At 52.7% G+C, this 26,356-nt stretch overlaps 1 protein-coding gene across 2 annotated transcripts in view; it reads left to right on the forward strand.

The window, feature by feature from the left end:
• The first annotated feature begins 2,524 nt into the window (after window positions 1-2,524).
• LOC115081704 overlaps window positions 2,525-26,356 on the forward strand; it is a 45,117-nt gene continuing 21,285 nt past the window's right edge. For both annotated transcript variants that reach the window (XM_029586126.1, XM_029586127.1), the window contains exons 1-6: window positions 2,525-4,400; window positions 8,517-8,594; window positions 10,927-11,013; window positions 11,911-12,002; window positions 15,196-15,281; window positions 17,663-17,732. In XM_029586126.1, coding sequence (XP_029441986.1) covers window positions 3,336-4,400; window positions 8,517-8,594; window positions 10,927-11,013; window positions 11,911-12,002; window positions 15,196-15,281; window positions 17,663-17,732 — 1,478 coding nt within the window. In that variant the 5' untranslated portion in view covers window positions 2,525-3,335. The remainder of the gene's footprint in view (window positions 4,401-8,516; window positions 8,595-10,926; window positions 11,014-11,910; window positions 12,003-15,195; window positions 15,282-17,662; window positions 17,733-26,356) is intronic.

Below are 26,356 nucleotides of genomic sequence, written 5' to 3' on the forward strand. Positions count from 1 at the left end.
GGGGGCATGGCAGGTGTGGTATTGATGGTATCAGACTGGGGATGTGGGGGGGTGGGTGGGGGGCATGGCAGGTGTGGTATTGATGGTATCAGACTGGGGATGTGGGGGTGTTGGGGGCATGGCAGGTGTGGTACTGATGGTATCAGACTGGGGGATGTAGGGTGTTGGGGGCATGGCAGGTGTGGTATGATGGTATCAGACTGGGGATGTGGGGGTGTTGGGGGCATGGCAGGTTGTGGGGGGTGTTGGGGCATGGCAGGTGTGGGGGGTGTTGGGGGCATGGCAGGTGTGGTACTGATGGTGTCAGAGTGGGGATGTGGGGGTGTTGGGGGCAGGTGTGGTACTGATGGTGTCAGAGTGGGGATATGGGGGTGTTGGGGGCATGGTAGGCGGGGTGTTGATGGATGGTTTTGAGAGCATGGGGATGGCGGGGTGTGGTGTTGAGGGTACGCGGGTTTCTGCTTTACTAATACTGTGTATTGGCTGTTTCACTTGTCAGTAGTCTGAGAGTCCTTTTAGCAGGGTCCTGAGTGTAAGAGCAAATGCTTGTGCTTATTTTAATTTAATAATGAAAGAAGCTATGGTTTGTGTTAGGATTACCAGAGGGATCCAGGTCATCAGGGACAAGCTGCGCCCCGTCCTGGTTTTGCCCCATTGCATGCAGGGACTTGTAGTTTCGATTTCATTACCAGGGACTACAGGTTCATGGATGCATTGAGACAGCAGCAGAACCTCTGGTAACACACTCAGTTACTGGCCCAGTGCAGGGGGTGTGTGCCAGGCTGCTCAGGGGGTAGGAAGTGCAGTTAGTGGAGTTGGTGCTGGCTTTATTTTACTGGTGGTGGGGAGGCCGGCGGGGGCTTTCACATTATTTCCACTTCTTGGGCTTCCAGCTCAGTTGGAAGTGCTCTGGATTGGTCTCCAGCACCATAAGGCTACGCGAGGCTTTCCCCCTTCAGTCCAGCCATGGCAGAGACTCCTCTGACTGAGAGGCACGGGCTGCCGCCTCCCTGGAGCCATGTGCAAGTTGACCATGAGTCTGGCCACTAGGTGTCGCTAGAGTGCCCTCGCTCCTGCACATCCCCAGCCTCTGGAGCAGGAATCGGGCTTGGTCTTCCTCAGCCATCAGGGCTCGCTCCAGCTGTTGACATTGTTTGTTTCATTCTGGGGTGAATGTGCCAGAAAAGAAAACGCTGTGCAGATCCCACACAGGAAAGGGAGCAGGAGCGTCAAATGTTAAAATACAAAGAGCCTACACTCCCCAACTGACCCTGGGGAAGGAGGTGGTGCTGGTTGGGGGGGGGGGGGGGGGAGGAAGCCAGTGTAACCCAGGGTGGCCCTCAGGCCAAAATGTTTGTCCCCCCCAGAGTGAGTGGCACAGACAGACCGGGACTTTCAGGACAGCCATGTTGGATATTTCTGAGATGAGTTTGCACATGGTGGTGACTCCTCTGGTTTGGGGATAATTTGCATATTTCAGACGCTGAGCCGCTGACAGGGTCTCAGGAGGTGGGAGGGATTGTCCATGGGTGAAGAGGAGGCCCCATTTGAAATGCTACTGACAGTGCACGTCGCCAGGGGGGGGGGGGGGGAAAGGGCAAAGCGGGGGATGGGACTGCAGGAAGTAGGCGTGGGCCATTTAGAAAATCCCAGCATGCTTTGCACTGCAGTCTCAGTAAGGGGAATAAATATTTCCCACAGCTGCAGTAAAAATAGAAATCACAACAACAACTCATCTCAGCCATACTATTGCCCTATATGTGTTCTCTTTCCCCCACTACCCCTCTCTCCCTGCCCCACCACCTCATGAAGAGACAGAGGGACCCTAGGAAGAATGGTTTGAAAAGCTGCCCTATCATTTCACTTCCTTGTTAAAGTGCTGGTAACAGGAGAGTAACGCAGGGGCTTGAACCAGCCCCAGGAAAGGCGGAGGCAGAGCCCTCAGGGGAGCACGATGGGGAAATCGCCCCCAAGGCCAGCGATGGGCCTGCTCCAGACCACCAAGCCTCGGTTCGTTTTGTAAAGAAAATGCAACAGCTCTGGCTGTCAGGGGACGTTTGAAACGGATGCTCCCTGAGGCTTCAGGAGGAGAAGGACACTGAAGTCCAAGGCCTGGGATTAGTCGAAGGTGAAGGACTTGCAATAGAGAGAACAGACAGACTTAGTATGCGCCAGCCAATGGCGGGAAACGCCGGGGGGGCCTGGGGGCGAGAGAGAATGCACCACCTACTGGTGGTGCTGATGGAGGAAAATAGCACTAATTATAAATATTTATCAGTGCGTGTGGTTTGGAAACGCCTATCTGGCGGCCCTTGCTTTTTGAACTTTAAATACGGCAGAGTTAGCAGACGTATGAGCAGGGACATCTTCCTTGAGTTGTGTGTGGATGTGTCCACCTGGTTTCTTCTCCTGGGATTTGTACGTAGCTCGAGTGGTGGCTCTCAGGCGACGGGAGGAGTAATAAGCTGGGAAGGCAGGCTACGGCACGAGTCTCCTTAAACGGAGCAGAGACAGCAGGGCAAGGACACTCACTACCTCCTTCCACAGTGCAGTCTTAAAGGACACCTGCCTTTTTCTTCTTAAAGTTCATTTTAACCGCATGCCCAGAGTTTCAGCCTGAGGAAGCTTCTGCGGGCTTATTTCTTACTTGATTCTTTTTGTTGACCAGGTTAGCGCCCGTTTGCACGCGAAGGACGCCGAGAGAGAAGGGAAAGCACCCGGCCACACGCTGACCACGCCACAGCTTTCCAAGGAAGCACAGTCCAGGCCATCTCTCCCTCCAGCATCCGCTGGCAGGAACCAAGCTTCCTTCCACACCCTCCCCAACATCAGCTTCAGCAGCCTGGAGAGGAAGGAGAGGGCCGAGACGACAGAGGCTCAGAGGCTCATGGGAGTCAATCCAAAAGTTACCAAATATCACACCGTCACGTGGCCTCTCAAGCTCACCAGGAAGGAGGAACGTGGAGCACACTCAGCTTCTGGTGAATTCTTAGACGACACAAAACCCCAGCTTGGTACTGAGGGCAGACCTGTCGGACCTGCCTTAGAGTTCAGTCCCTTGGAGTCTCGAAGAAGAACCTTGAGCGCAGGCAGTTCAAAGACCGCCCAGGAAAATTTCAGCTGCCGACGTCGCTCCTTGGGATCTGTCCTGAGCGTTGATCTCCCAAAGGAGCTCGGCATGCCGGGTAACTGCCGGGATGTAATTACAGTCCCGCCCCAGGTGCCAGGAGGAAGGGAAGGAGCAGGGCGGGATCCGGGCCTCCAGCTCAGTGGATCTGCCCGTGGAGAGAGTGGCAGCCTAGAGAAAGGTCCTGAGAAGGAAAGGGTCCCCAGAGATGGGTTTTGGCAGTACTCCTGAGAGTGTGACAGGTGCACAGAGCAAAAGTTCCTGCTTTGAGAAGCCGAGCCTCCGTTTCTCCGACAGCCAGCCCAAGCCTCGAAGGTCTGGCATTGGAGAAGACAGAGCGGCCACCCAGGGCCAGTACTGCCCAGGGAAGGGTTTCCCGGACTTCAGACTGTCTCGTGTCGACATTCTCCATGAGTGGGACAGGCGGGCGGCCATGTTAAACACCTCCAGCGACAGTAGTAGACTAAATATCAAGAGGCCAAAGGAAATAATCCTCAAGCGAGGAGCTCCCTCTCCTGCCGGGCCCCCTGACCCGCACACGAGCAGCACAGCAGCTGGGCTAACTGGCACTGGGGTCAGTGAAGACTTGGAGGCAGCAGATAATCCATTAGAGCTGACCTCTTTGTACAAGGCTGAGGAACAATGCTTAACAGGTATCTCCCCAGAGTCCTCCCCCCCACTGCCACTGCTTAATACGGAGCTCAAAGCCTCAAATCCACTCTCGGTGTTTGAATATGAGACGGACCACCAGCAAGAAGATCTTTCTAAAGCCATTCAGCCCTCAGCAGAGCCCAGTGGTGGTCGTCCTTTTATGGTTTTACCAAATCTGACAAGACTGAAACCAAAGGCTGTCATTCCGGCGACTCTCATGGCATCTTCAGATGCTCTGCACCGGGGGCACGCACTCTTCCAGGAAGTTGAGAACGAGTTGGACGGCCTTTGGAGTAACGTGGAGAGATGCAGGCAGAGATCCTGCTCAGACGTGGTTCACCCAACTGCACAAAGAGAGAAGGAGAAAGGGCCATGCAAGGCCCGAACCCAAGACTATGGGCAACCGATTGTCACTTCAGCATCTGATTTACGGGATGCCGAGTTCACGCCGTCCACTTCAGCTCGGAACCGTGAGGGGGAGAGGAGGACAAGTCTCAGCGTAGACCTGAGAGAGCGCAGGCGCCAGGAAGAGCCCAGGGAGACCTCTCATCAAATAACCTTCTCAGATCTGCCGGGGGCTCCATGTACAGCAGAGGAGGAGGAGGAGACGAATATAGTGGGGGTGAGGCCTGTTTGGGTATTTCTTTATAGATATTTCCTCATTACTAAACCAGGAAAAAAAGCCCCAAGAAATTATGACCTCTCTCTAGGGAGAGCTCCTGGGGGAAAACTGGCACAATAGGATGTGGTCATTGACCCGCTGTGGCGAGGTAACTATGAGCTGCGTGTCACAGTACAATATGCACGCTACAATACAGGGCTACCAAGCTGTACTGTCAGTGCCTAGAGAACAACATGGAATGCACAGAGGGGACCGAGGGGTGCACCAGTGTGTGCGGGGGCACTGACGGGCACACCCATGTGTCAGAGAGGACTGAGGGGCACACCCATGTGTCAGGGAAGATTGAGGAGCACACCCATGTGTCAGAGGGGACTAAAGGGTGCACCAGTGTGTGCGGGGGCACTGACGGGCACACCCATGTGTAAGAGGGGACTGAGGGGCACACCCATGTGTCAGGGAAGATTGAGGAGCACACCCATGTGTCAGAGGGGACTAAAGGGTGCACCAGTGTGTGCGGGGGCACTGACGGGCACACACATGTGTTAGAGAGGACTGAGGGGCACACCCATGTGTCAGAGGGGACTAAAGGGTGCACCAGTGTGTGCGGGGGCACTGACGGGCACACACATGTGTTAGAGAGGACTGAGGGGCACACCCATGTGTCAGGGAAGATTGAGGAGCACACCCATGTGTCAGAGGGGCCTGACGGGCGCACCCATGTGTAAGAGGGACTGAGGGGCACACCCATGTGTCAGAGGGGCCTGACGGGCGCACCCATGTGTAAGAGGGACTGAGGGGCACACCCATGTGTCAGAGGGACTGAGGGGCACACCCATGTGTCAGAGGGGACTGACGGGCGCACCCATGTGTTAGAGAGGACTGAGGGGCACACCCATGTGTCAGGGAAGATTGAGGAGCACACCCATGTGTCAGAGGGGCCTGACGGGCGCACCCATGTGTAAGAGGGACTGAGGGGCACACCCATGTGTCAGAGGGACTGAGGGGCACACCCATGTGTCAGAGGGGCCTGACGGGCGCACCCATGTGTCAGAGGGACTGAGGGGCATACCCATGTGTCAGAGGGGACTGACGGGCGCACCCATGTCTCAGAGGGGCCTGACGGGTGCACCCATGTGTAAGAGGGACTGAGGGGCACACCCATGTGTCAGAGGGGACTGACGGGCGCACCCATGTGTCAGAGGGGCCTGACGGGTGCACCCATGTGTTAGAGAGGACTGAGGGGCACACCCATGTGTCAGGGAAGATTGAGGAGCACACCCATGTGTCAGAGGGGACTGACGGGCGCACCCATGTGTCAGAGGGGACTGACGGGTGCACCCATGTGTCAGAGGGGCCTGACGGGCGCACCCATGTGTTAGAGAGGACTGAGGGGCACACCCATGTGTCAGGGAAGATTGAGGAGCACACCCATGTGTCAGAGGGGACTGACGGGCGCACCCATGTGTCAGAGGGGCCTGAGGGGCGCACCCATGTGTTAGAGAGGACTGAGGGGCACACCCATGTGTCAGGGAAGATTGAGGAGCACACCCATGTGTCAGAGGGGCCTGACGGGCGCACCCATGTGTCAGAGGGACTGAGGGGCACACCCATGTGTCAGAGGGGCCTGACGGGCGCACCCATGTGTAAGAGGGACTGAGGGGCACACCCATGTGTCAGGGAAGATTGAGGAGCACACCCATGTGTCAGAGGGGACTGACGGGCGCACCCATGTGTCAGAGGGGCCTGACGGGCGCACCCATGTGTCAGAGGGGACTGACGGGTGCACCCATGTGCTAGAGAGGACTGAGGGGCACACCCATGTGTCAGGGAAGATTGAGGAGCACATCCATGTGTCAGAGGGGCCTGACGGGCGCACCCATGTGTCAGAGGGGCCTGACGGGCGCACCCATGTGTCAGAGGGACTGAGGGGCACACCCATGTGTCAGAGGGGCCTGACGGGCGCACCCATGTGTAAGAGGGACTGAGGGGCACACCCATGTGTCAGAGGGGACTGACGGGCGCACCCATGTGTCAGAGGGACTGAGGGGCACACCCATGTGTCAGAGGGGCCTGACAGGCGCACCCATGTGTAAGAGGGACTGAGGGGCGCACCCATGTGTCAGGGAAGATTGAGGAGCACAGTCATGTGTCAGAGGGGACTGACGGGCACACCCACGTGTCAGGGAAGATTGAGGAGCACACTCATGTGTCAGAGGGCACTGACGGGCACACCCATGTGTCAGAGGGGACTGAGGGGCACACCCATGTGTCAGGGAAGATTGAGGAGCACAGTCATGTGTCAGAGGGGACTGACGGGCACACCCACGTGTCAGGGAAGATTGAGGAGCACACTCATGTGTCAGAGGGCACTGACGGGCACACCCATGTGTCAGAGGGGACTGAGGGGCACACCCATGTGTCAGGGAAGATTGAGGAGCACACTCATGTGTCAGAGGGCACTGACGGGCACACCCATGTGTCAGAGGGGACTGACGGGCGCACCCATGTGTTAGAGGGGACTGAGGGGCACACCCATGTGTTAGAGGGGACTGACGGGCACACCCATGTGTCAGAGGGACTGAGGGGCGCACCCATGTTTCAGGGAAGATTGAGGAGCACAGTCATGTGTCAGAGGGGACTGACGGGCACACCCATGTGTCAGAGGGACTGAGGGGCGCACCCATGTGTCAGGGAAGATTGAGGAGCACAGTCATGTGTCAGAGGGGACTGACGGGCACACCCACGTGTCAGGGAAGATTGAGGAGCACACTCATGTGTCAGAGGGCACTGACGGGCACACCCATGTGTCAGAGGGGACTGACGGGCGCACCCATGTGTCAGAGGGGCCTGACGGGCGCACCCATGTGTTAGAGAGGACTGAGGGGCACACCCATGTGTCAGGGAAGATTGAGGAGCACACCCATGTGTCAGAGGGGACTGACGGGCGCACCCATGTGTCAGAGGGGACTGACGGGTGCACCCATGTGTCAGAGGGGCCTAACGGGCGCACCCATGTGTCAGAGGGGCCTGACGGGCACACCCATGTGTTAGAGAGGACTGACGGGCGCACCCATGTGTCAGAGGGGCCTGACGGGCGCACCCATGTGTCAGAGGGGCCTGACGGGCACACCCATGTGTCAGAGGGACTGAGGGGCGCACCCATGTGTCAGAGGGGCCTGACGGGCGCACCCATATGTAAGAGGGACTGAGGGGCACACCCATGTGTCAGAGGGGACTGACGGGCGCACCCATGTGTCAGAGGGGCCTGACGGGCGCACTCATGTGTCAGAGGGGACTGACGGGCGCACCCATGTGTCAGAGGGACTGAGGGGCGCACTCATGTGTCAGAGGGGCCTGACGGGCGCACCCATGTGTCAGAGGGACTGAGGGGCACACCCATGTGTAAGAGGGACTGAGGGGCATACCCATGTGTCAGAGGGGACTGACGGGCGCACCCATGTGTCAGAGGGGACTGACGGGCGCACCCATGTGTTAGAGGGGACTGAGGGGCACACCCATGTGTTAGAGGGGACTGACGGGCACACCCATGTGTCAGAGGGACTGAGGGGCGCACCCATGTTTCAGGGAAGATTGAGGAGCACAGTCATGTGTCAGAGGGGACTGACGGGCACACCCATGTGTCAGAGGGACTGAGGGGCGCACCCATGTGTCAGGGAAGATTGAGGAGCACAGTCATGTGTCAGAGGGGACTGACGGGCACACCCACGTGTCAGGGAAGATTGAGGAGCACACTCATGTGTCAGAGTGCACTGACGGGCACACCCATGTGTCAGAGGGGACTGAGGGGCACACCCATGTGTCAGGGAAGATTGAGGAGCACAGTCATGTGTCAGAGGGGACTGACGGGCACACCCACGTGTCAGGGAAGATTGAGGAGCACACTCATGTGTCAGAGGGCACTGACGGGCACACCCATGTGTCAGAGGGGACTGAGGGGCACACCCATGTGTCAGGGAAGATTGAGGAGCACAGTCATTTGTCAGAGGGGACTGTCGAACCTATGCGTGTGTTGCCGAGGCTCATGTCCGAGGGGAGTCACAGGTACATCTGAATGGATATCTTTGATTTTATCGCTCACTTTGTGCTTTCTTCCAGAATCCCCGTGGGGCAGAATTTCTCCTGATGGAAGGAACCTTAGGAAAGAAGCACACATTGCAGCAGGGAGGGAAAAAGGTGCACGCAGCTCGGGAAGTGCTCAGACCTAGCCTCATGAAATCATTTTTGCCTCAATTTTTGGCTTCCTCCTCATACTCTAGGTCGAGATAGGTAGGGTCCAGGCCCTGACTGCATTTTCAGATCTTTGCGTATTCTTTGGGCCCTCGGCAAGGTTGGAAGTGAAAGGACGTGTGAACTTTCTCTTTGAGAACTGGTGCAAAGCCCAAGGGTAAAATGTACACGCGGCCTTTATCCCGTGCAGCCAGGGCTGCCGGATAATCGGGCAGGAAGGGGGTATCGGTCTCCATCAGGGACGAGAGTTTGTGATTGTCGCACTGCTGTGCCCTATGCAGTCCTCAGACTAATTTGTATATTCTGCACCACCTTAACCTGAGCGTGATGAGCTCGGCCTGTGGGGTGAGTATCTCAGAACCTCCTCTAGCACTGCCCAAGGGGGGCCCCTGAGGGACTGACCCAGAAAAGGCATTGACAGATGGCCCCACGGAACGAAAGCAGGAGAGACATTTATAGGGATGGCCACGATAGGACTGACCTATGAGAGGCATTGACACTGGAGGTGCCCGAGAGACTGACCTATGAGAGGCATTGACACTGGAGGTACCTGAGAGACTGACCTATGAGAGGCATTGACACTGGAGGTGCCCGAGAAACTGACCTATGAGATGTATTGACCTGGAGGTACCCGAGAGACTGACCTATGAGAGGCATTGACACTGGAGGTGCCCGAGAAACTGACCTATGAGATGTATTGACACTGGAGGTACCTGAGAGACTGACCTATGAGAGGCATTGACACTGGAGGTACCTGAGAGACTGACCTGTGAGAGGCATTGACACTGGAGGTACCTGAGGGACTGACCTATGAGAGGCATTGACTCTCTAGGTCCCTGAGAGACTGACTTATGAGAGGCATTGACACTGGAGGTAACTGAGAGACTGACCTATGAGAGGCATTGACATGGATAGTCCATGAGAGACTGACCTATGAGAGGCATTGACATGGATAGTCCCTGAGAGACTGACCTATGAGATGTATTGACACTGGAGGTACCTGAGAGACTGACCTATGAGAGGCATTGACACTGGAGGTATCTGAGAGACTGACCTATGAGAGGCATTGACACTGGAGGTCCCTGAGAAACTGACCTATGAGAGGCATTGACACTGGAGGTACCTGAGAGACTGACCTATGAGAGGCATTGACATGGTTAGTCCCTGAGAGACTGACCTATGAGAGGCATTGACATGGATAGTCCCTGAGAGACTGACCTATGAGATGTATTGACACTGGAGGTACCTGAGAGACTGACCTATGAGAGGCATTGACACTGGAGGTATCTAAGAGACTGACCTATGAGAGGCATTGACACTGGAGGTCCCTGAGAAACTGACCTATGAGAGGCATTGACACTGGAGGTACCTGAGGGACTGACCTATGAGAGGCATTGACTCTCTAGGTCCCTGAGAGACTGACTTATGAGAGGCATTGACACTGGAGGTCCCTGAGAGACTGACATATGAGAGGCATTGACTCTCTAGGTCCCTAAGAGACTGACCTATGAGAGGCATTGACACTGGAGGTACCCAAGAGACTGACCTATGAGAGGCATTGACACTGGAGGTACCCGAGAGACTGACCTATGAGAGGCATTGACTCTGGAGGTACCCGAGAGACTGACCTATGAGAGGCATTGACTCTGGAGGTACCTGAGAGACTGACCCATGAGAGGCATTGACTCTGGAGGTACCTGAGAGTCTGACCTATGAGAGGCATTGACTCTGGAGGTACCTGAGAGTCTGACCTATGAGAGGCATTGACTCTGGAGGTACCTGAGAGACTGACCCATGAGAGGCATTGACACTGGAGGTACCTGAGAAACTGACCTATGAGAGACATTGACATGGGTGGCCCATTAGGGCACTGACCCAGGAGAGGCATTGGCATGGGTAGTCCCTGAGGTACTGATCTAGGACAGGTGGGTAGCCCCAAGGGAACTGATACAGGAGAAGCATTGACATGGATCATCTCTAGGAGGCCAATATTCAATAGGCTATTAAGTGGACAAGTTATCTGGCTAATGGTCTCCCATACTCAGTGAGATAAACGTCCCACTGAATATACCAACCTAAAGTTATCCGGTTACCTTTAGCCAGAGAACAGAACCTCTAAGAGAGCGACACATAAGGGGAGTGGCTGATAAAGGGAGACGTCACCCCCTTGCACCCTCCTAGAAACAGCTCAGTCACGCCACGGCAAAAGCCACCATGCAAGGGCAGAGACGTGTGGAGTCGCTGGCGGCCTCTTACCTGTTTCTCGTCCGTCTGGCAGGCAGCCGGTCGCTCCTGGAGCAGGTATCATGCCGTGCTGGTGAGAAGGACCCTCTGCTTCTACCAGGATCGCAAGGACTCCATGAAGGTAAGGGGGAGGGAGGCGTCCAGCTGATTTCACAAATCACGTTAGCCTCTGCGAGGGTCGTTGCTTTGGGTAACTCTGTGAGGTAAGGCGGCACTCCTGGACCCCAGGGTCCTGACTTTGTGTCACCCCCCAGCTAACTATAGCCACCTAGGTTTAGGACACCTCTTCAGCCTGACCAGGCTAAGTCATCCGACTAACTCAGCTCCTCCCAGTCACACCCCTAACTTAGCCTGGAATGGGGACCTCGGTATTTCCACCTCCTTTGTGGACTCCGTTGCCAGCGGCCCCAAGGGAACTTCCAGGATGTGCAGAGGGTTAAAATCTCCCTTTTATAGCACTCGTAGGTATGTCAGGCGACCCTTGCTCTGCCCCCCCGGTCGCTCCCCGTTTGCGGCACCACGTGGCTGCTCTTCGGCGCCCCCTACAGCTCGGCGCCCTAGGCGACCGCCGACGTTCGCCCAATGGACGCGCCGGCCCTGGATAAGTGCCGCCCCTTCTTTTCCAGATGACCCCCAGTGCTCTCTCCCCTACCCCCTTGCATTTCAGTCCCACCCGTCCTGAAGAGGTTATAGCACAGTATGGGACTCGCAGCCTCAGTCAGTGGCAGTCCGGGGATTAGAACTCAGGTGCACAGAGGGAGCCTCGCAGCTGAGGTCCCGCCCCCTCAGCAGTAACCCCATTCTTAGCTGTGATTATTGTCCTGTTATTATGTTTCTGCCTCATTGCCATTCTATCCTGTGTTTGTATTTACTTTTCTTAGTCGCTTTGAACTCCTGAGGGGAAGCAATGCAAAAATTAATAAATGATTGATTGACGAGGTGCAGGGACTATCGGGTTACTCACAAAGCACAGAGGTCCTGCTAATGTTTCTCCTCCTCCTCCCTCTCCTCTTGGCAGAGTCCTGTCTTGGTCACATCTCTGACGCTGAGAGGAGCCGTCTGCTCTCTAGAACTGGACTACACCAAGAAGCCCCACGTCTTCCGACTGCAGTGAGTACTAACACCTTACTGCCTCAGTGCAGTGCCTGGGGTAATGCCTGCAGCTGCAGTGAGTAATATATGTTACCTCTGGGCAGTGGCCAGGAAACCCCCCAGCTGCAGTGAATGTGTTACTGCCTCAGTGCAGTGCCTGGGGTAATGCCTGGCATGACGCCCAGCTGCAGTGAATGTGTTACTGCCTCAGTGCAGTGCCTGCGGTGATGCCTGGCATGGCGCCCAGCTGCAGTGAGTAATATATGTTACCTCTGGGCAGTGGCCAGGAAAACCCCCAGCTGCAGTGAATGTGTGTTACTGCCTCAGTGCAGTGCCTGGGGTAATGCCTGGCATGACGCCCAGCTGCAGTGAATGTGTGTTACTGCCTCAGTGCAGTGCCTGCGGTGATACCTCTATTCCTGCTGTTCCCATGTCCCCTGTCTGCTGCCTGCTTGGCCACTCATCTTAAGAGCCTGCGAGAGGGGAGGCGGCCAGGCAGCGGACTCACACTGTGGGGAAAAAAAAGATGAGTCTGCCGAGGAGGTCTGCAGGAGAGCAGATTTCAAGGCAGCTTGCAGTTCACACACACACACACATTCACACTCACACACACACACACACACACTCATTCATACACACACACACACACTCACACTAAGGAGGCTGAGGCAGGGCAGGGGTACAACAGGACAGGGAGCTGCTGAGTGAAAGAGGACACCTGCAGCCTACAGCAGAGCTGATTTTGAGGCAGTGGCAGGCCAGTAATCACACCACACACACACACACACACACGCACACACACGTCCACACGTCTGGGGCAAGGCGGAGAGCAGAGAAGGAGACCTAGAAGGCAGAGCCCTGCTCTTCAGTAGTAGCCTTGTCTGCTGTGACACTTGCTGGACACTATGGAATATGCAGTGGCTCCTGGACAGAGATATTGGTCCTGGGGTGGGCTGAGGGAAGACAGTGACTGAAAGAAACTTATCTTGGGGGGGCAGTTCATTGTGTCTGGTGAGAGAGAGACTGCTTTAGGGGGAGAGGGTGACAATGACTGGTGAGAGAGACTGGTCAGGGTGGAGGAGGTGACAGCGACGAGAGAGAGACTGGTTTATCAGTGGGATGATAGTGTTGGCCTTTGTGTTGGACACACTGGGCAGTCACCCGGGACACCACCAGTATCACCTATCCTGCTGCAGCATGAAGAGAGGCCCAGTGAGGCTGTGGCAGATCCAATCCCCATGCGGCCCAAAGAAATGGCAAGGCCTGAGAGTGAGAGCCGGTGTGTATGTGTGTGTGTTTGCGTGTGAGAAGGGAAGAGCCTGTATGTGTGTGCGTATGAGGGAGAATGAACATGTGTGTGTGAGAGACCCTGTGTATGTGTGTGTGAGCACTTATATGTCACAAACATGTTTACACACATAATGAGGGAGAGGGGGTGCGTGTGAGAGTATGGGTGTGTGTATGAGGGAGAATGAACGTGTGTGTGAGAGACCCTGTGTGAGTGAGCACTTATATGTCACAAACGTGTATACACACATAATGAGGGAGAGGGGGTGCGTGTGAGAGTATGGGTGTGTATATGGGAAGGGGGAGTGTGTAAGAGAACAAACGTGCCAATATGTCTGAGAAAGGGCTACGTTTGGGCATCCCCTCTCTCCCAATCCATGACGATCCCAGGTATGGAGAGTAGGAGATTTGTTAATCCTTTTTGGTTTTAATTTTGGGGAATTATTTGATGATTCTGCTGTTTTGAAATATTTTATTGGTGTTTTGGGAAATTTATAACATTTTTAAATTACTGGATGTTCTAGTCATCAGATGTTTTGAAATATGTTTTTATTTTATTAGCATGGTTTTACTAGTATTATTCTTGATTTATATTTCTTGATTTCATTGCTGTTTTATGAGGAATAGTATTGTTGCACTGCATACAGCGTCTGGCTTGCTGTGATGTCCAGTTCAGCTTTTATCTATACATTTTATAATTTATGGTTTCTTTATTCTATATTCATCTCCAAATGATACCTATGGATATATTTTGTGTAATTTATGAGGTGTTTAAATATCATCTGAGTAAGATCTTGTATCCATTTTCTAAAATTGTTGATGCAGTGTTATCAAACAATTTTACAAATAGTTTTCCTGGATGGCTAGAACGAGCCAGGGCTTTCTTAATGGCATACATGGCCCTGAGGAACTTTTCTTGTAATGACTTACAGCCAGGTTGCCAGATATAGTTAACGGCAGGCCAAGTTATCATAGTGTAGGGGTGTGCACGATGATAGAGATAAAAATGTGAAGTTTTTTTAGCTCAGCTCTGCTGATGATGTGTGATCCAGGGGCACATTATTCGATAGAAAATGAAAAGTATCTTTATTCTGTAGATGCAGCATTTCTGTATTTCTAGGGCTGGTGGTGGGGACAGCGCAGAGGTCAGGGGGAGGAGAAGTGTGCCCACCCCCTCTAATCCATGTCAGTCTGAGGGAGGAGGGTGTTTGCCCTTCATTCCCACCTCCCCCCATGTGACTTGTGAATGTCGTGGGGGGGGGGGGAGGTTACCTTGAGCTGCCCCTGGGGTCGGGTAACATATGGGGAGGGGGCAGTGGGTGGTCTCATGGAAATTTCAGCAAACTCTTTGGGCCAGTTTGGTCTTTTTCTGCCGTCAGCTGACCTTATCTGGATACTTAACTAAAGTTATCCAGATAAAATTGTCCGGGTAACTTGCTGGGCACTTCACTGAATTATTATCCATTCTGTAATTAGACAATGGGGGTCCGACAGCCCCCGTGGGGGTCTCCCTCCCTGCTGCCCAGTGCAGAAAGCAATGCGGGTGACTCAGCAGCCCCCTGAGGGACCCCCACTCCTTCCTGGCTGAAAAATAGACAAAAACGTGTGGCACCAGGAGGATCCCCTCTCCTCCCAGTCACTCCTCTAATGTTACCCAACAAAGCCCCTGCCCCGGTTCCTTCCCCAGATATCTAAATAAAATGCCAAGGCTGAGTCTGGAACTCACTCCCACCCCCCCGAACCTGCTCCTAGAGCTGTGCCGGATGCTGGCAGGACCCTGGCCAACAGCCCTTCTGCTGGGTGGGCTTGAGAGCTTTCCAGGGTGCCATCAGGAGGCTGGAGCTGGGGGGTGGCAGTAAACCTGTGGGCTTAGGCTCAGGAGCTCCTGTTTGCATCCTTACCCTCCCCTGTCTCTTCTTTCCAGTCTGGCAGACGGCTGGGAGTGTCTCCTGCAAGCTCCATCCGCAGCCCTCACTCAGGAGTGGGTCTCCAAAATCCAGCAAAACGCCGGTGAGAGGCGCAGGCAGACTCCCTGGGAAATGTGATCCCAGCTCTCTCTAGAAAGCTGCACTTTCACCAGTGCTCCCGCTACTTATCCACAGGCTGCCTGCGCAAAGCTTTTCCTTTCTGCAACTTTTTAAAAGCTGAATTCAACTTTGTGCGCTGCGAGCCAGTATAAGGCAAATAATATCGGGATTTTGAAAGCGTTATTTAATGAATGTTTTAGTAAAAATAATTCTATATTAAGTATCTCAGCATGTCATTTCTTTTAAATAAATATAATTCAAAAATACATTTGATCTGCTAAGTATAATTATATAGTAAGTGTATACTTGCTGTTATACCATTTTATGTGCGAGCTGTTTTTGCCATGCACACAGAGTTCATGACCTGTGTGTGCATGCTCAGGCACAATGCTTAGAGGGACCAATGCTTACAGCAAGCAGGTGATGTGGCCACTAACTCGAGTTATAGACACCGTAAGAAGCATCAGTCCAAGCAGCTATTAACATCTATTATTACAACCTTAAAGACATCACTTCCAGCATCTATTAACTTTTATTATATCCACTAAAAGACATAAGAACACAAGATATCCCATACTGGGTCAGACTAACGGTCCATCAAGCCCAGTATTCTGTTTCCAACTTTGACCAATCCAGGCCACAAGTACCTGGCAAGTACCCAAACATTAAGTAGATCCCATGCTACTAATGCCAGTAATAGCCATGGCTATTCCCTAAGTCAACTTGATTAATAGCAGCTTACGGACTTCTCCAAACCTTTTTTTAAACCAAGCCACACTAACTTCCCTAACCACATCCTCTGGCAATGAATTCCAGAGCTTAATTATCATTGAATGAAAAAGAATTGTCTCCAATTTGTTTTTAAATGTTGCTACTTGTTAACTTTATGGCATGTCCCCAGTCCTTCTATTATCCGAAAGAGTAAATAACTGCTTCACATTTATCCATTCTAGACCCTCTCATGATTTTAAACACCTCTATCATATCCCCCCCTCAGCCGTCGCTTCTCCAAGCTGAACAGCCCTAACCTCTTCAGCCTTTCCTCATAGGAGAGCCACTCAAAGAATCTATTAATATCTGTTATACCACACTGAGACCTCACTCCCAGCACCTATTAACTTCTATTATACACCCTAAGAGACATCACTCCCAGCACCAATTAACTTCTATTATACCCCCTAAGAGACATCACTCCCAGCACCTATTAACTTCTATTATACCCCCTAAGAGACATCACTCCCAGCACCTATTAACTTCTATTATACACTCTAAGAGACATCACTCCCAGCACCTATTAACTTCTATTATACCCCCTAAGAGACATCACTCCCAGCACCTATTAACTTCTATTATATTCCCTAAGAGACATCGCTCCCAGCACCTATTAACTTCTATTACACCCCCTAAGAGACATCGCTCCCAGCACCTATTAACTTCTATTATACCCCCTAAGAGACATCACTCCCAGCACCTATTAACTTCTATTATACCCCCTAAGAGACATCACTCCCAGCACCTATTAACTTCTATTATACACCCTAAGAGACATCACTCCCAGCACCAATTAACTTCTATTATACCCCCTAAGAGACATCACTCCCAGCACCTATTAACTTCTGTTATACCCCCTAAGAGACATCACTCCCAGCACCAATTAACTTCTATTATACAACCTAAGAGACATCACTCCCAGCACCTATTAACTTCTATTATACCCCCTAAGAGACATCACTCCCAGCACCTATTAACTTCTGTTATACCCCCTAAGAGACATCACTCCCAGCACCTATTAACTTCTATTATACACCCTAAGAGACATCACTCCCAGCACCTATTAACTTCTATTATACACCCTAAGAGACATCGCTCCCAGCACCTATTAACTTCTATTAAACAACCTAAGAGACATCACTCCCAGCACCTATTAACTTCTATTATACCCCCTAAGAGACATCACTCCCAGCACCTATTAACTTCTATTATACCCCCTAAGAGACATCGCTCCCAGCACCTATTAACTTCTATTATACCCCCTAAGAGACATCGCTCCCAGCACCTATTAACTTCTATTATACACCCTAATAGACATCTCTCCCAGCACCTATTAACTTCTATTATACACTCTAAGAGACATCACTCCCAGCACCTATTAACTTCTATTATACAACCTAAGAGACATCACTCCCAGCACCTATTAACTTCTATTGTACCCCCTAAGAGACATCACTCCCAGCACCTATTAACTTCTATTATACCCCCTAAGAGACATCACTCCCAGCACCTATTAACTTGTATTACAGAGTGTAAGGGACGTGACTTGCAGCGTGTGCTAATGTCCCTTCTTGCTCTCTCCTCTCCTGGAAGCTGTCAGCGAGGGCGATCTCTTCCAGTCATTTGTGCCGGTCCCCAGTGGGAGGAGCTGTTTGGCTGCAGGGTAAGTGCTGGGTTTTAGGGAACGGGATGTCCGATAGTGCAGAGGCTGTTGCATGTGTGTGCAGCGTGTCCTACCCTTGCCTGTCTTTACCTGTGCGTGTTTGGTGTATTAGTGCGACCTGGGTCCTTGTCTCAGCAGGACGGTGTGCAGACAGGGAAAAGGAGCGAGTCCGTGGCAGGCTGTGTAACCCTGCTCTCTCTCTCATAATGGGGCCGATGCAGTATCATGTGTGCACACAAAGCGTGTGTCCCACGCGCACGCATCCCCGGTCTTGGGCGCTGGGCTGTAATATACATAAAAGAACTGGTGTGCTGAAAGGGGCGTGCATGGGATAAATTGTGCGTCCCTAGTGCCTGCATGGCATTGCGCGCCCAGGAGGCGTGGCTGAGCACAGGTAAGGAAAGCTTTCTGTGGTTCCTCTTGCTCAGTATCGCAATGGTATTAAGTAGGAGGAACCACAGAAAAGACTTATATTTTGCTTTTCTGTCCATGGCTTGGGATTGCCTCGAAAGCTCTGGGCTGGCGTTCATTTTTGAGGGATAAAATGTGCGCGTTGGGTGCACAGTTAGGAGACGGAGAGATACTGAGGAGCTGAGGTCACTGCAGGGGGTATCTAGGGTGACGTCAGCTTTGCAACCTGACTCCGTCTCCCATCTGCTGGCAGGGGAGCACATAATTATCGTACCGGCAGTCGTTTCAGGTCTCGTTTTCATACAACCGTGGGAAATTCCGTTTCCCGTGGTTCTGATGATCCGAAAAAAAAACAAACCACCCCGATCCTTCAGATCTAATTATTTACAATCCCCCCCCCCCCCAAAAAAAAAAACTTGCCTAAAGTCCCTGGTGGTCCAGCGGGGGTCCCGGGAGCGATGTCCCCCTCTCGGGCCGTCGGCTGCCAGTAAACAAAATGGCGCCGGTGGCCCTTTGCCCTTACCATGTGACAGGGGCTATCAGTGCCATTGGTCGGTCCCTGTCACATGGTAGGAGCAATGGACGGCCGGCGCCGTAATGTGGTGCGAGCAGGCTCATCAAAGATGAGGCAGAGCTCCCAGAGAAAGTGATTCAGGTTGGACAAGAGGATCCTCCCTCTTCCAGAGGGGGGAGGCCCAAGCCAATGCTGAACCCCCCCCAACTGAAACAAAATGTTACCTTGGCTTTATCAGTCAGGAAAAGGCCCACCTGGAGGACAAAGGCCTTGCCATGAGAATGAGGTGGAGGCGGCAGGCTGTGGCACATGCCTAGGAGCTGGGCTTGGACTCCTGGAGGACGCGCAGATAGAGGCCCAACTGGTAGTGCATCCAGATGAGCCACCAGTCTCTCCAGTGACCTGATCCAAGACATTCCCAGCATGGCCCAGTAGGGCAGCCAGTTCCGCCAGGTCCATGGTCTCAGCAAACTGTAATGGAGGACTCTTGGTGCCAAGGGGTGATTGACACGGCCCAGCAGACTCACCCACTAGCATCGCCTGGTCTGCTGGCGAGCGTGCCCTGGGGCTGGCCCGACTGGAACTTTGCTTATACCAGCCACCTTCCCTGCAGGCTGAGCCCTTGCGTTCTGGCGGCCAGCAGATGTTCGGTGGCTCTCTAGGACAGCGGCAAGAATGAGAGTCCAGAAGCTGGCTGGAGGAATGCAGGACAACAGGAACGTTGGCAACACATTCTGCTACGGCAAGAGACCCGTTGTTGAGGCACTGGAGAGGCGTCTGAAGGGCCCTTAAATACTGAGCTGGATGACCTCATCAGAAGGCATCGTGGGGATTTTTCCACCGTGGCACCCTTAGGAGAGGGAGTTGCGTGCACGCGTCTTAAGCGGTCCTGGAGGAGAGGCAGCACGGGGCTGAGAGACGGCAACATCCCTGCCACAGAGGAGCATCACCGATTGTCTAGGGGTCTACTGCCAGCATTGGAGTGAGTACCACGACTCAAGGGTCCTACCCGTGAGCCACGAATCCTAACAACTAACTGCCGCTTCAGGTTACCATGCAGATTACCCCCATGTTTCTGATGTGGATAGAAACTACCATGCCATGAACATTACCCCATGCCTTCTGTTAAGGGCAGTAACTGCCGCTCTGTGCATGTTACCCCCATGCCTTCTGTTAAGGGTAGTAACTGCCGCTCTGTGCAGGTTACCCCCATGCCTTCTGTTAAGGGCAGTAACTGCCGCTCCATGCAGGTTACCCCCATGCCTTCTGTTAAGGGCAGTAACTGCCGCTCCATGCAGGTTACCCCCATGCCTTCTGTTAAGGATAGTAACTGCCGCTCCATGCAGGTTACCCCCATGCCTTCTGTTAAGGATAGTAACTGCCGCTCCATGCAGGTTACCCTCATGTCTTCTGTTAAGGGTAGTAACTGCCACTCTGTGCAGGTTACCCCATGTCTTCTGTTAAGGGTAGTAACTGCCGCTCCGTGCAGGTTACCCCATGCCTTCTGTTAAGGGTAGTAACTGCCGCTCCGTGCAGGTTACCCCATGCCTTCTGTTAAGGGTAGTAACTGCCGCTCCATGCAGGTTACCCCCATGCCTTCTGTTAGGGGTAGTAACTGCCGCTCCATGCAGGTTACCCCATGCCTTCTGTTAAGGGTAGTAACTGCCGCTCCGTGCAGGTTACCCCATGCCTTCTGTTAAGGGTAGTAACTGCCGCTCCATGCAGGTTACCCCCATGCCTTCTGTTAGGGGTAGTAACTGCCGCTCCATGCAGGTTACCCCCATGCCTTCTGTTAAGGGTAGTAACTGCCGCTCCATGCAGGTTACCCCCATGCCTTCTGTTAAGGGTAGTAACTGCCTCTCCATGCAGGTTACCCCCATGCCTTCTGTTAAGGGTAGTAACTGCCGCTCCATGCAGGTTACCCCCATGCACCCTTTTCATCATTTCCATTCCAGCCTTTAGGTTTGCACAGTGTTTATCCCATGCCCTTTTGAATTTGTTTATTGTTTTCGTCCTTGCCACCTGTTCCACAAGGGCACTCCAGGGATCCCCCCCCCCCCCCCCCCCCCGAAGAAATATTTCCTTATGTTGGTTCTGAGTATTTGCATTTGCAGGATGGGACTGCTCTCTCGTATGCATCCAGTGCAGCCCCTCTGCTGCCCCTTCCTGGCTCCCTCCACCACGACGCCTCTGTCCTTTTTGTAACTGCTGAGTCCCTGGGCCTCGGAGGCCTCCCTTTGCTAGAATGATCCTCCTCCTCCTGGTGAGCCCTAGCGCTCTCCTATCTGAATGTTTCTACCCTCCCTCCCCTTCCTTTCTCTGCTCTGCTGGACTGGATCGGAGCCGGACAGTCTGCGCCATTGGACTGGTTAAATTCGGACTTAGGCAATTGGCAGGATTTGAAAAGATAACTTTACATCCAGCTAAGAAGCTGTGCGGCTGGCCCGGGGGCAGGAAGGGGCAGGTGTGCAGCGTTGTCTGGTAAACGGAGCTGCAGTTAGCGGGAGAAGCTCAGCTCACTCTCTATCAGATAGCAGGGGACAGCCGGGAGCGCTCCCACGCCACTGAATATCCTTCCGCGCCACTGAATATCCTTCCGCCGTTACCTGCCTAACTGTGCGCAGCTCGGCCTCTCCAAGAGGAGGCGGCGGGGGAGGTTCTGCCAGCAGCAGGGGGGCATTTTCATTTGTACTTCCGAGGGGATCAGGGGGTGTTAGGCGCTCGGCGAGATGGTGAGGGAAGGCACAGACCCTTCCTCTTTATTTTGGTGAAAAGCACTACTTACCCGGTTCTCCTTTGAGGTTATCCAGGCACACAAGGCCGCATAATTTACAAAGCTAAGCGGGTTATATTCAGACATAATTGGTTAAGTTTAGGTGCGTAAGGTCAGAGGGGCGTTTAGCCCACTGAACGTGACCCCCGCCGCAGGCCGGGCACCAGCGGATCTACTTCCACCAGATCCGTCTCCTTTTCTGCATGAAATAAAAAAAAAACCTCCACCAGTTCCTACCCCCAACAGTAAGACTACTCTTAAATTATTTGATAACTTCATTCACCCAGTCCTCTTTTATATGGGAGTGAAATCTGGGGTCTATCATTAACCCCAAACTGTACAGAATGGGACAGAGCCCCACCAAAAATCCTACACTTCCGGTGCCGTTAACAGACGCTCCATGCTCCACAGAAACATCGCCAATAATAGGCAGAGCAGAGTGAGGAGGCTTCCCCTTACTGCTCACCATGCAAAAAAAATAATATTCAAATTCTGGGGTCACCTCTGTATCACACACACAAACTCCCTCCACCAGAGTCAGGCTCTCTGAAGCAACACAAAATCCTGGAAAAACCACACTCGGCACCTATAAAGAGCACTAAGACCCAGGACTCATACAGTAACAGACCTTCCTAAGAAAAGGCAGCACTGCAAATATTACACCCAGTCCTAGAACACCAGTACCCCTCCTACTGGGAACACAGAACAAGCAGGACTGCTACAGAACTCTATACAGAAAATACAGACGTGCAGAATATCTGAAGAGAGAGAACCAGAAATGCATTTCCACAAAACACAGAGTGATCAGAGACGCACAATTCCCAGGGCAGAGAGAGAAAATTCAAGACTTCCCCCAAAAGAAGGAGCAGGAAAAACTCAGCCTAATCCTGGGAGGGGAGGTGGGGGAGGGGAAGCAGCAGGAAAGCCTGTGGGATCCTGGCCCCGGGCCAGAAACGGAGCCTGAGCAGGGTCAACACGGACCAGCACCAGAACTTGTGGATTGCCTTTGTTCTTTCTCTTCTGCACTTTGCAGTTTTTTTTCCTTTTCTCACTGTGTTACTTGGCAGCGCATGAACAGTCTGTACTGCCAAGCTGTCTATGCCATTTTCCCTGCAAAGGGCAGAGATGGACAATCACTGGGCAGCTCCTCTGTTTCCCAGCTTTTGGGAAACAATATGCTCAATATCCCTCAATATCCTGCTTTCTGGTTCAATATCCTGCTTTTGGTTCAGTATCCTGCTTTTTGGTTCAATATCCTGCTTTTTGGTTCAATATCCTGCTTTTTGGTTCAATGTCCTGCTTTTTGGTTCAGTGTCCTGCTTTCTGGTTCAGTATCCTGCTTTCTGGTTCACTATCCTGCTTTTTGGTTCACTGTCCTGTTTTCTGGTTCACTATCCTGCTTTTTGGTTCACTGTCCTGCTTTCTGGTTCAATATCCTGCGTTTTGGTTCACTGTCCTGCTTTCTGGTTCAATATCCTGCTTTTTGGTTCAATATCCTGCTTTCTGGTTCAGTATCCTGCTTTCTGGTTCACTGTCCTGCTTTCTGGTTCAATATCCTGCTTTCTGGTTCACTATCCTGCTTTTTGGTTCAGTGTCCTGCTTTTTGGTTCACTATCCTGCTTTCTGGTTCAGTATCCTGCTTTTTGGTTCACTATCCTGCTTTTTGGTTCACTGTCCTGCTTTCTGGTTCACTATCCTGCTTTTTGGTTCACTATCCTGCTTTCTGGTTCACTATCCTGCTTTTTGGTTCACTATCCTGCTTTTTGGTTCACTATCCTGCTTTCTGGTTCACTATCCTGCTTTTTGGTTCACTGTCCTGTTTTCTGGTTCACTATCCTGCTTTTTGGTTCACTGTCCTGCTTTCTGGTTCAATATCCTGCTTTCTGGTTCACTATCCTGCTTTTTGGTTCACTGTCCTGCTTTCTGGTTCACTATCCTGCTTTTTGGTTCACTGTCCTGCTTTCTGGTTCAATATCCTGCTTTCTGGTTCACTATCCTGCTTTTTGGTTCAGTATCCTGCTTTCTGGTTCACTATCCTGCTTTTTGGTTCACTGTCCTGTTTTCTGGTTCACTATCCTGCTTTTTGGTTCACTGTCCTGTTTTCTGGTTCACTATCCTGCTTTTTGGTTCAGTATCCTGCTTTCTGGTTCACTATCCTGCTTTTTGGTTCACTGTCCTGTTTTCTGGTTCACTGTCCTGCTTTCTGGTTCAATATCCTGCTTTCTGGTTCAATATCCTGCTTTCTGGTTGGCTGTATTATAGAACTGTAGGAGCAGGTGCTGAGTGCCTGCAGTACTTAAATCCCAGGAGTAGAGGCTTCCGGTTAACAGCTCGATACAGTAACATTCAGTTGAAGATTTCTCGTCTGTAACGAGCTCGTTGCGCACAATTCCGACGCGTAAGGCAAACCAGCGATACAGTCTCCAGTTTCGCGCGTCCGTAGCGCTTCTTAAAACAGATGCGTAACCCTTCCCCACCCGGCATGTAAATGAACGAATTAGCTGTATAATGAAGGAATTAGCTATTCCCCTCCGATACCGTAACGCGCGCTCAGGTTATCTCATTAGTAACCCGCTGTTTTGCCGCGGCCTTAACGTGTTAGTTTACCGCCTCCCCCTAGTAGGAGTTAGGACTGTGAGTCTAGTAACAAATCCATCGACACCGCTTAAGACACTCAAAAACAATAAAACACAATAAAAAAAAAAAGCGATACAGAGATGATCGAGAAAATGTAATGATGTGGGACACATAAAACCTGTCAGAAGAAAAAATAAAAATTTTTAAATACCTGTCGGAGGGCCGCGTGGGTCCAGGCGGCCGGCGGGCGGCGGGAGCCGGGTGGTCGCGTGTTAAATCTAGGCCGCGGGCGGGTGGGCGCCTGTTCCAGGCAGCAGCGGCAGCGGCGGCGGGGGGACACGCGTTAGTTCGAGACGGCCGGTGGGCGGCGGGTGGTCGCATGTTAAATCTAGGCCGGGTCCGCACAGGCGCGCATTCATTCACTGCCGGGGCAGCCCCCACCGGCAGTGAATGAATGCGCGCCTGTGCGACCCCTGCGATTCGGCGCTCAAGGCAGTCACATGCCGTGACGTCACGGCATGTGACTGCCTTGAGCGCCGAATCGCAGGGGTCGCATTCATTCACTGCCGGTGGGGGCTGCCCCGGCAGTGAATGAATGCGCGCCTGTGCGACCCCTGCGATTCGGCGCTCAAGGCAGTCACATGCTGTGACTGCCTTGAGCGCCGAATCGCAGGGGTCGCACAGGCGTGCATTCATTCAGGCGGAGGAGCCGGCTGCTTTCGCCGCCGGCTCCTCCGCCTGGATGAATGAATGCGCGCCTGTGCGACCCGGCCTAGATTTAACACGCGACCACCCGCCGCCGCCCGCCCGCCGGCCGTCTCGAACTAACGCGTGTCCACCCGCCCCCGCCGCCGCCGCCTGGAACAGGCGCCCACCTGCCCGCGGCCTAGATTTAACACGCGACCACCCGGCTCCCGCCGCCCGCCGGCCGCCTGGACCCACGCGGCCCTCCGACAGGTATTTAAAATTTATTTTTTTTGAACACTCAGGTTTTTACATATTTTTGGTATTTTTTTTTTTCACTTCATGGTGCCTGTCATTTCAAATGTCATTTGAAATGACAGGTACCAGCGCACCCTGGTTACTGTATAGGCGCTGTATTAAGCGCCTATACAGTAAAATGGGTTACGCGGGCATAACCCTTCCCTACCGCTTTAAAGCCGCGGCATGCATTTGCATGCGATTAGAGGAGAGTATCGGGGAGTTAGTGAAGAGAACTGTGCGTGCGGGGAGGAAGGGTGCGCCTGACACTGCCGCACTGTTATTACCGCGGCCTTACTGGATCGACCTGTAAGTTGGCTCGTAAGACCTGCGCTAAGATTTCTAAAATTTCTCCTTCAATAATTGAACTATGTCACCAAAACGCAAGGGTAAGGTGAGGGTTATACCCTCCAGAGCCGTTACCCTCACCTATCCAATTAGAAATAACGCGCTTCATGCCTGTACCTGCTAAAGAGCCAGGAGCCGAGGAGCCAGATGGGCAGAGCGGCGGGGGAGAGCCTGAGAAGGCCACCGGCACAAAGAGAGAACGGCGAAAACGTCGAGGAGGGCCCGGAGGATGACCCCACTTACGGACACGGGCTCGGGGTGGAAGGGAGTGCTGCCGGAGAGAGGCCACGAAATCTGACATCTCCGGAGGTAAACCCCATTTTGGGGCTTGCAGAGAGAGACAAGGAAGCTGAAGGAGAGAGGCATTGAGCCTGGGGCAGCGACCCGGAGAGAGAGCGCCGCAGAACCTGGCCCGGGGAATGTGGCAGGTACAGGGGGAAGGTGGTGCAGTCGGCGCGACCGGCGGTGACCCGAGCCGCCCTCCTGTGGTGACCCTTGATAGACTCTGGGATTTGGTGGGAGGCTTTAAGCATGAGATGAGGATTACCTATCAAGAATTAGACCAAGCTCGTACCAAACAACACCAAGAACTGTCGGAAATGCAGGAGAAATTAACTGTTACCAATGCTCGGATTTCTGAGTTGGAGAAAAAAGATGAGAAAACTCAAGGATTCAAAGCAGTAGTAGCTAAGGATCGTGATCTACTTGCGAGATGTATTGAAACTCCTGAAAATAACGCTAAGAGCCTGAATATTCGTACATTGAATTTTCCTCCAATTGCAGGAGCAACACCATATGTTACTCTTAAAAAGTTTTTCCAAGTGATTTTGGGCTTTCTAGATTCTGAAATGCCTGCGGTAAATCCTTACCCATTTCTAGAAGGGTAAATAGAGATTCCAATAGACCCTTTCAAGACGACTCGACGAATTTCCTCGAGAACTCAGATTTGGTGGTAATCGACAAGGGAACATTATTGGTCTCTCTAATTACAAGCTCAGACGTTAACAAAATTATGAAAAT

The sequence above is a fragment of the Rhinatrema bivittatum genome, unplaced genomic scaffold, assembly GCF_901001135.1.
Source record: "Rhinatrema bivittatum unplaced genomic scaffold, aRhiBiv1.1, whole genome shotgun sequence".
NCBI classification, from domain to species: Eukaryota; Metazoa; Chordata; class Amphibia; order Gymnophiona; family Rhinatrematidae; genus Rhinatrema; species Rhinatrema bivittatum.